This window comes from Pyrus communis, chromosome 9 (assembly GCF_041283825.1).
Source record: "Pyrus communis isolate YQ-2024b chromosome 9, ASM4128382v1, whole genome shotgun sequence".
Lineage (NCBI taxonomy): Eukaryota > Viridiplantae > Streptophyta > Magnoliopsida > Rosales > Rosaceae > Pyrus > Pyrus communis.
In genome coordinates this window covers 8,219,364-8,228,936 of record NC_142573.1, presented here as the reverse complement: position 1 = coordinate 8,228,936, position 9,573 = coordinate 8,219,364, and the positions used below count along the sequence as shown (strand labels likewise).

The following is a 9,573-nucleotide window of genomic DNA, read 5'->3' as shown; positions in this document are numbered from 1 at the left end:
ATATCAATATGGATTTGCTTCGACGGAAATTATGAAAACTTGCAACGGTTGGTATATCAACTTATTTAAATTTAATCGAAATTAAAGAAAATTTTCTCAAAAAATGTTCAAAAGTTCGAAATCTGTAGTTGGTTTCAAAAAAATTTATGTACTAAATCGGAAAACATCATCGATCTTCATTGATTTTTCTATATCTTGTTGATATAGGGTGAAGTTTGTATTTCACCCCATTTTTCATTTCAATCCTTACTTTTTTTATATTTCAACGAAAATATCAATAATTTCGTGAATATTTTAAACGTTGGTTATGGTTTAGATTATCCACATAATTCAATGTTGGTTAATGCTCTCATATATAAATTTTTGTTTAATTATATTGTTTATATTATCCCCAACAAACAACTCCATTATCAGGCTTGGACGTTTGCTACAAGCCTACAAATATATAAAAATGGACCAGAAGGCTTTTCTAAAACGACTCATTGCCAGATCCCATGAACCAAATGGAAAGAGTAAATTGTAGTAATGATCCTTAATTTTAATGAAGAAATTATTCTTTAACTAAAAATTCATTATCATTAGTCCCTCAACTCATCAAAATATGTAGCTATGGTCTTTTTCGTCAACTTCGTCAGAATTTTGTCAAAATAAGTTATGTTGGAATGACTATTGTTACAATTGAGGTTCCTCAACTAATCAAAACGTGTAACTATGATCATTTTCGTAAATTTCGTCAAAATTTTGTCAAAATGAGTTATGTTGGAAGGACTATTGCTACACTTGGGTTAAATTTTGAGGGATCATTGTTCCAATTGAGTTAAAGTTGAGAGACCATTTCTCCAGTTGGATTAAAGTTGAGGGATCAATGATAATGAATTTTTAGTTAAAGGATCATTGCTCCAATTGAGTTAAAGTTAATGGATTATTACTACAATTTATTTAATAGAAAAATACATGTTACTTTTCTCCCTTTGTTGTCTTGGTGCTTGGTTATAAATAGGAGCCACTGGAGCAAGAAAGACTTCAATGAATGAAAATGTCGCGTTACAAAAGTTAAACAAAATATTTCACTGCTATATATGAAAGTTTAACGCTAACACATTACAATGCGTAAAAATTTAACGCATAACACATTACGATGCATAAAAGTCTAAAGCATAAAACATTGCGATGCACAAAAATTTAACGCATAGTAGTATGTAATTGATTGAGACAGAGACATGTTGTAGGTTGATATGTCACGAGGGAGTGGGTGAGTTTGCATTTAGCAAGCGATGTCATGTCCGAGAAAGGATTCTCTTTGTGAGGATCCGGGAATTCTCCAATCACATCCATTTATTGTACATCGTACGGCCAGTTTTTGTCAGGTATTGTTTATATTCAATTTTAAATAAAAAAATTACAATAATTTATGATCGCACAATGTACGATGAATGAATGTGATTAGAAGATCCCTAAAATCCTCACAAAGAGGATCCGACGAGAATCCTCCTTGGTCATGTCCCTATCGTATGGGACCATGATCCTCTCCTAATCTAAGGATGAGGATTCTCATGACCAAGCGATGTGGGCTGTTGGATGAAAATCCAACGGCTACAAACAGGAGATCCCTTTAAAGTTATAGTAATTGTAACCGTTGAATTTTCATCCAACGATCCACATTTTTTTATCATGAGGATCCTCATCCTTAGGTTAGGAGAGGATCATGATCCTATCGTATGGGCCATTTGGATCAAACACCACAAACCTTAAAATAATGAAACGCGACATTGACCCCAAAAAGAAAATCTGAAACACGATGAAACACAAAAATGCAAATGCTCCGCGGATATTTAGAGGGAAACCAAATGGAAAAATGCAGATATTTGTTAGATAGTGTTATTCGCACATTATTTTTATTATTCACACATTTTTGTTAATTTGATCGTTGATTTTTTTTCAATTCATTGGATCCTGACGGTCGAAAATTAAAATTAATAAATTAAAAATAAAAATAAGTGTGTTGATATCACTATCCTATTATTTTAATATTGAAGAAGATAATGAAGGGGGAAAGATGACAAATGTTTGAGTCATTGTGACATAAAATGCAATATCTGGTGAATAATTGATTTATATTGTAATGCCATACGTCTTTTGCGTCTTTATCATGTGTTCATCTTACATTATTTTTATTAGTACTATTTAAAACATTAATAAAATGGGAGAAAATAATTTTTATGAGGTATCCCACCACATATTATGACATATTTTCACCTCCTCAAAATAGTACGCAAAACATAGTCGGTTAGTCCAAAAAATGTATTTGTAATAGTTTGAACTCAAATCTGGAGTTCCAAATCTTTGTTTAAATCTTGTTTTTAAAATGCAATTTTAGTTTCTGATATTCATATTTAGATGTGAACAATTCAATAAATTCTCCAAATCATACACAAACAAATTGTGGGAACTTCTCCAATAATATTTCAAATCTTTGTACCTCCTTTCCCAACTTTTATTTCAATTCAACTAAATTTTTGTTGTTGTAAAGATAAAGTAGTCCTAAAAGTAAGCAAGTTAGCTAAATATTGTAAATATTCAAGTTCAAATCTTTTTTTATGTAACGATATTATATTAGAATATCGTTCGAATGGAAAAAAACTGTTACAAGCAAATCCCACATTTGCGGTGAGGTTGAAGAAAAAAGATGATTCCGCATAAAGAGATTAAATCTTTTGCACTCAAAATGAGTGGCATTTCTGTGACCCATGATGGCCGCTTGAGCAAAAGAGTGAAGTCAATGATGATGATATTGTACTCACCATCATTATTAAGCATTGGTGATTTGGATAATAAAGGCAAATGTAACGGGCAATGTGGTAATTGAAACGTATTTGGACACATTTGGCGACATCGTTCATTTCGCTTCAGTATTGGAAAGACCGACCCGTCACCAAAGGGACTCTCAGTCACCGAAGAACTCTGCTTCTCCTCTGCATGTTTTGTTGCAGAAGATAAAAGTAATTTCAAAAGATGGGGATCAGTAGTATTCTTCGATCCAATCTCAGAACCCAGGTATAAAGTCTTTAATCCCGAATACCCATTTGGTTTTTTTTGGATTACATCTTCCTGTATGTGTTTTCTGATTGATATGTTCTGGAAGCCGCAGATTTAAGAACAAGTTGTGAGAGTATGATTGCTGGTTTGATAATTTCGTTTTGTAGATTTCTGATAAAGTTTTGATCTTTCTGGTTTGATCAGTTTGTTTGTTGATGCCTTTTCGTGCTTAAAGTCTACGTTTCTTTGCTGAAATGTTGGAAAAGCTAAAATTCAGTTACCCTTTTGATTTTCTTCGACTTTTTATGCCTTATCCGAATGCTTGAAGCTTTGTGTTTCTTCCTGGCTTTGTGGATCAACTTAAAATTAATAAAAAAGAAGAGGAGGGGGAGAGAGGGGGGGGGGGGGGGAGATCCCTCCTGTGACTTTTCCACTTCACTACTTGCATGTTAACTTTTTGATTGTTTGGTTGCTGAGAAAATGCTGGGAAAAAATAAGGACTTTAACTGAGTATCTCAAACTCGTTTTTAATTGCCGTTTTGTACAGTTGAAGTTGGGATCAAAGTAACTTTGTAATTTAGGTTTGTTTCTTAAATTTATCGCTGGCCGTGCCTTTTATGTGCGTGTTATGTTTATATGACTATATTTTTGCTTTTTCCTATTCAGTTCTAAAATCCATTTTGTTGCTGAGTAAATGTTGTAAAAGGAAGCTAAATCAATTTTTTAGTTTTAAGTATTTGGAGCCACGAAACATGCGAAACATATAACTAACTGCACCGGCTGATATAACCTGTCTCATAAAGTGTTACATGTTAATGTCGAGACGGCCTTCCCATTTTCTTTGTTACTTCTAAAATGCTCATAAAGATTGAAAGTTTATTTTTCTCACAAGTTAACGCCCCATTCGTGATGGCGAGTTTTATACATATGATTACACGCTCACTCACTTCACATTTGGAGAAGTTTCAATAATTTCCATCTTTCTTGTTTACAGCTTGTTTCATCTACAAAATATGCTGCTGTATCTAGAAGTCCACAGGAGCATCTCTTTATGGTTCCCTTTCTGGCCCGGTCCTATAGTACAGGGTCATCTGTGCAAAAGGAAGAACCAACAACTGATGAAAAAGGCCTCGGGTAGGTGGTGTTCTATTGTCAACATTCTACACAGTAATCCCCCTTTCAGGATACTTTTATTTTGTATATGATCATGTGTATTTCATGCATTTGCTGTTCTGCATCTTCACTGTATTAGTTAGTGTACATGCATAATAGCCTATACATTTATCTGTGTGCACAATATAATCCAATCAGTCACAGCTTTGTTGTTGACAAATATTAATTTTCTCAGGTTCAAGGGGCATGATATGCTTGCACCCTTCACAGCTGGGTGGCAGAGTACTGATGTGCATCCTTTGATTATAGAAAAGTCTGAGGTATCTCTGTGAAAATAGGATTAACTCTGGTTTATATTATTGTATGTACTTCTTATTTTCAAAGTTGATTTTTTTCGAAGTCATTGAACGTTTTTCATTCTTGGTATCAGGGTAGCTATGCTTATGACAGCAATGGGAAGAAGTATCTTGATGCTCTTGCGGGTCTATGGTGCACAGCATTAGGTGTGAAAGATTTGTTTCCCATTATTTTTTTTCTTCAGCTTGAAGCGTGCATCTTCCTCTTTACTTCTTAAGACTGCTTCTGTAATATATCGTCAGTTTCATTTCTCATCATTATGTTTGAATATTATTATATCACATCCAGAGTAGAGAGGAAGAGTGTCATGGCTCACAACCAAACTTAACTTCTCATATTCCTCAGCTTTTATTATTACTATTAAAAAAAAAAAAAAGAAATAGAAAAAGGTAAGATGTCTCGAGTATGCTTATATTTTGCAGTGAAGTGAAAATGTGGATTAAGTATCTAAGAATACTGTCCCCCTCTCTTAGCCTTGTATTTACAGCTTTCTTGCGCACCCTGCTCTTGAATCAGACTATTTGCACTAGTCTCTTTGACCTCCTTTATTAGCCTTTATCCTAATCTACCCCGGTTATCTTATTGTAGCTTTTCCTAACCTCACGATTGTAAGTTTGTTATGTGTAATTGTCAAAAAGTAGATATGTTGAATAAATTACTTGAATTCAAATATTTCTATTGTTTAAACTTGCAGGTGGAAATGAACCTCGACTGGTTGCGGCAGCAACTAAACAGTTGAATACCTTGCCATTTTACCACTCATTTTGGAATCGTACTACTAGACCATCTTTGGTATTCATTTTGTTTCTTTACTTCCTAGTTTCTTTTATATTAATATGCAATTCTAGTTTCTTTTATTTTCTGTTCCACATAGTTTAATGGATACATTCTTAAGATGCCTGCATGTGATATTTAGCAACATATTTTCTTTTACAGGACTTGGCAAAAGAACTTCTAGAAACTTTTACAGCTACAAAAATGGCAAAAGCCTTCTTTACTAATAGTGGATCCGAAGCCAATGATACTCAGGTTTGGTTCAATCGTAGAAGAAATTTATTTGACTACAGGTTCCAATTTATCTAAGATGGAAATGTGAATTTTGATTGATGTTACATTTTACATACTAGCTTTACATGATGCTAAACTTCAACTAATTGTTGAGAGAATAACATTAATTAATTAATACAACGCATTTGGACGAAGTAGCCAAATTGGAGGACTTCGATATCTTTCTTATTGGCATGGAGCGGAACCATGAAACAATTATTTATACTTGTTCAATTTGATTTCCATGTAATTATCAAAGGAAAATTCAAAATCTGAAAAGCTTATGAACTCCGCAAAGTTTGAAGATATCTGAGTTGCCTGAATACCCAATTCATGAGAATGTAACCAGTTGAACTGCTTTGTTTATTCAGGAGTTCAAAAATGATATTATAGAAATTAATATCCAGTTTGGTTATTACAGATCTTTTTAACTATTTGAAATGTTTGCTTTGTAGGTGAAGCTGGTTTGGTATTATAATAATGCACTTGGACGCCCAGATAAAAAGAAATTCATAGCTCGACATAAATCGTATTTTCAACTTTCTCAACTCCTTTTGTTTTCGCTTTATTTGCTTCAGTTATTGTAACCAGTCCTTTGATGTTGCCTTTTCATCCTAACAGGTACCATGGTTCAACTTTAATAGCCGCAAGTCTTTCTGGGTAGGATAAATATTCTTGAGAATTTTGCACAAAAAATCATCCTTCAGTCCATTTACTCTTTTATTCTTTCTTCGCAGCCTCCCTGCTTTGCATCAAAAGTTTGATCTTCCAGCTCCATTTGCATTGCACACTGACTGCCCACATTATTGGCGCCATCACCTTCCTGGTCTATTTTTACACTGATCTAATCTTTGAGATTTAACTGTGACTGATTTTATTAAAGTTTTAGCTTGATATATGCCAGGTGAGACAGAAGAAGAGTTCTCTACAAGACTAGCCAACAATTTGGAAAATCTTATCCTCAAAGAGGGACCAGAGACGGTAAGTTATTCAGGTGAATTGTTCAAAATCTAGAAATGCCGAGGGTACTTTGTGTTTTTGAGCCGGTGTGTTTGCTACTTTCAGATTGCTGCGTTCATTGCTGAACCTGTCATGGGAGCAGGCGGTGTTATAACTCCACCTGCAACTTATTTTGAAAAGGTGAGCTTTTGCACATTGTGTTACAAACTGAACAGTACTGCAAATGCTTCGTTGGTTGTACTTAGTTATCACAATAGGTGTCTGAGCTCAAGCTTCATTTTAAATTTAATGCCGTTTTGGTTTTGTCACCTGATGTGTATAGGCTATTCTAAAACTGTTGTACTATTAGCTGGGTTGGGCCTACCGTGTTAGTGTCTATAAAGCCGATTATATAACTTGTTTTCACTGAACCATTCATGTTATCAAGTCCACTACAGTGGGATGAGCTGAAATATATCTTTTAAGTGATTCATACTTCGTCCCATACTTGGTTTGTACTTGTCCTGCTTTGTGTTGATTTAATTCATTATGGGAATTACTGCTACTGGATGATTGCAAGCTTTAATGTGTTGTTTCATTCAGAACAGACACGACTCTGTCGCTCTCGATCTTTGTAATGGACAAGCATTTCCTATTTGATGCAGGTTCAAGCTGTTGTGAAGAAATATGACATTCTATTTATTGCCGATGAGGTATATGGAATTCTTGTCCTTAATGTAAACTGATCTTTCAAGTCAGCTTTATATGTTAGTTGTTAAGCTTAGGCTTTATTTCTTTACTTCTTAAGGTAATCTGTGCATTTGGAAGGCTTGGCTACATGTATGGGTGTGACAAATACAACATTAAACCAGACCTTGTGTCTGTGGCAAAGGTAAAATTGAAACTACGTACAAAACTACAAATACAGAGCTGCACTCTCACATTCCACAGAAATATTTGTTTCCTCATTGCTGTGTTGTTGGATGTTCCAGGCTCTTTCTTCTGCATATATGCCAATTGGCGCTGTTCTTGTGAGCCCTGAAGTTTCAGATGTCATACACTCTCAAAGCAGCAAGCTTGGTATGTTGGTACTGTAAACTAATCAAATTCCATTCCAAGGTATTATTGTTGAACAAGTCGATTTCTTTTGTGCCAGGTTCTTTTTCTCATGGGTTTACATATTCTGGACACCCCGTAGCCTGTGCAGTTGCAATTGAAACACTCAAGATCTACAAGTATGTTCTTATTTGCTTGGTTCAAACAATTTAAAAGCAAAGTTATCTGGGTTCCAACTTTTAAGGATTTAAACCAACCATGTTTAGAATCTGGACGAAACAGCATTGATCTCATGCTGACCACCAATCTTGGTAATTGGCAATTAACATTTCACTTGTTTGTAGGGAAAGAAATATTGTTGAACAAGTACGGAGCATTGCCCCAAGATTTCAAGATGGTGTAAAAGCCTTCTCTGATAGTCCAATCATAGGGGAGGTACATGTTTTTACTTGATCTTTTTGCACTACAGAAATTAGAAGGAGAAACTACAATCAGTACAATATTAACATGGCACTCCTTATGTCGGTTATGCAGATACGGGGAACTGGGTTGATCCTTGGTACAGAATTCACAGACAATAAGTCACCCAATGATCCATTTCCTGCTGAATGGGGTAAGTCTCATCTTTACACTGAAAAGAAAAATGACGTAGAGTAAATCTAGTATGGATAGTTTTTATGGGAAACTTTTTGGGTATAATTGAGCTACATTTGCATATAAGATTGCAGTCCAAACCTATCAAAGAGATCCGGTTCAATAGTCCTACCTGTTTTACAGTATGTTCAGAAGAAATTATTATTTATATGGAGTATGGACAGAGAAACTACATGCGCAAACCACTATGGGGCTGGTGTGCTAAGATGTGTATACTGTTCTTCTTTTTTCTCCCCTAATTGCTGTTTTATTTTGTGATATCTGGTGGGTTTTTCTGATTGACTGGCGTGGTGACCAGAAGCAATTGTTTCTGTAATATCGGGGCTGTCTTAGCTTATACATTATGCCTTGATGATATGCATCACAGGGGTAGGTGCATATTTTGGAGCCCAATGCGAGAAGCATGGGATGCTAGTACGTGTCGCTGGGGATAACATAATGATGTCTCCACCATTTATTATGACTCCTAGTGAGGTTGACGAGGTAGGCTATTCCCGATTTGTTCCAATCTTCCTTAAAATTGAGTAATACTTGCATCGTGGAAAAGGTTTTCGGAGTAAGTTTCTTACAAACATGCTAACCAGAACCTGTGTTTTCATTTCCAGTTAATAAGCCTTTACGGGAAAGCATTGAAGGACACTGAAGAATATGTGAAGGAACTCAAATCTAAGCAGAAGTAGTTGCAACTTGTAAATGTATTGATTGATATCTGACGATGGTGAAAAAAAGATGTAGACTTTCGTGTAAAAGCAAAATCCTTTCCCCTTTGTGTTTTTGTTAAATGAATGATATTCTGAATAAAGCCCTACTTCACCAACAGTTGTCGGTTTAGTTGTACTTTTCTTTTGAATGTTGGAAGAGGTTTCAAGTTCGAATTTCCTCATCATGTTGATAACAAAATTTATCAGCCTACTTCCGAAAGATGTATATATAAAATAAGATTTTCAGGTTTCCGTGATAATCAGTTCCTTCCTCGTTGGGCGTCCTTTAATATCTGCACTTCATTTTTCTCTATGAACTTTATTTTCTTCTAGCTATTAGATTGAATAAAGAGAATCGAGGGGTATAAACGAAGGGAGTACGGTAGAATGAGAAAAATGAGAGCAAAAATCATTTTCCTAATGCAAAATGCTGGAGGAAATTGGTACCTTTAGAGGAATAAATCAAGTTCAAAATCTAAATATAAGAGATCTCTCAAAGATCAAAGTAGTCCAGGCTTACTAGAAACTAATGACGACAGTGTCTACATTCTATAATATCGTTACATACTAAAATACTTCATTAAAATCACAAAAATAAAAGTTTATGAGGCTCGTTATCTCTATTTATGACCTTGCTATCCCTAATACTGAGCAAAGGAGCTCCGATATA

General features: G+C 34.8%; 1 protein-coding gene across 1 annotated transcript; it reads left to right on the top strand.

Annotated features, from left to right (window-relative positions):
- Nucleotides 1–2,496: 2,496 nt before the first annotated feature.
- POP2 (Pyridoxal phosphate (PLP)-dependent transferases superfamily protein) lies at nt 2,497–9,021 on the top strand. The gene is made up of 19 exons (XM_068479618.2): nt 2,497–3,054; nt 4,031–4,170; nt 4,385–4,469; nt 4,580–4,652; nt 5,201–5,298; nt 5,443–5,535; nt 6,009–6,082; nt 6,175–6,213; nt 6,291–6,379; nt 6,458–6,534; nt 6,619–6,693; nt 7,158–7,205; nt 7,301–7,384; nt 7,485–7,572; nt 7,649–7,727; nt 7,893–7,983; nt 8,083–8,161; nt 8,570–8,685; nt 8,808–9,021. The coding sequence occupies exons 1-19, from the start codon at nt 3,013–3,015 to the stop codon at nt 8,880–8,882; spliced, it is 1,545 nt and encodes a 514-aa protein (XP_068335719.2). The 5' UTR covers nt 2,497–3,012; the 3' UTR covers nt 8,883–9,021.
- The last annotated feature ends 552 nt before the right edge of the window (nt 9,022–9,573 follow it).

Coding starts and splice junctions, on each gene's coding strand:
- POP2 (XM_068479618.2), top strand. CDS start 3,013: ATGGGGATCAGTAGTATTCTTCGATCCAATCTCAGAACCCAG. Junction 5,299..5,442: donor GTACTACTAGACCATCTTTG/GTATTCATTTTG, acceptor TTTCTTTTACAG/GACTTGGCAAAAGAACTTCT. Junction 8,686..8,807: donor CTCCTAGTGAGGTTGACGAG/GTAGGCTATTCC, acceptor TTTCATTTCCAG/TTAATAAGCCTTTACGGGAA.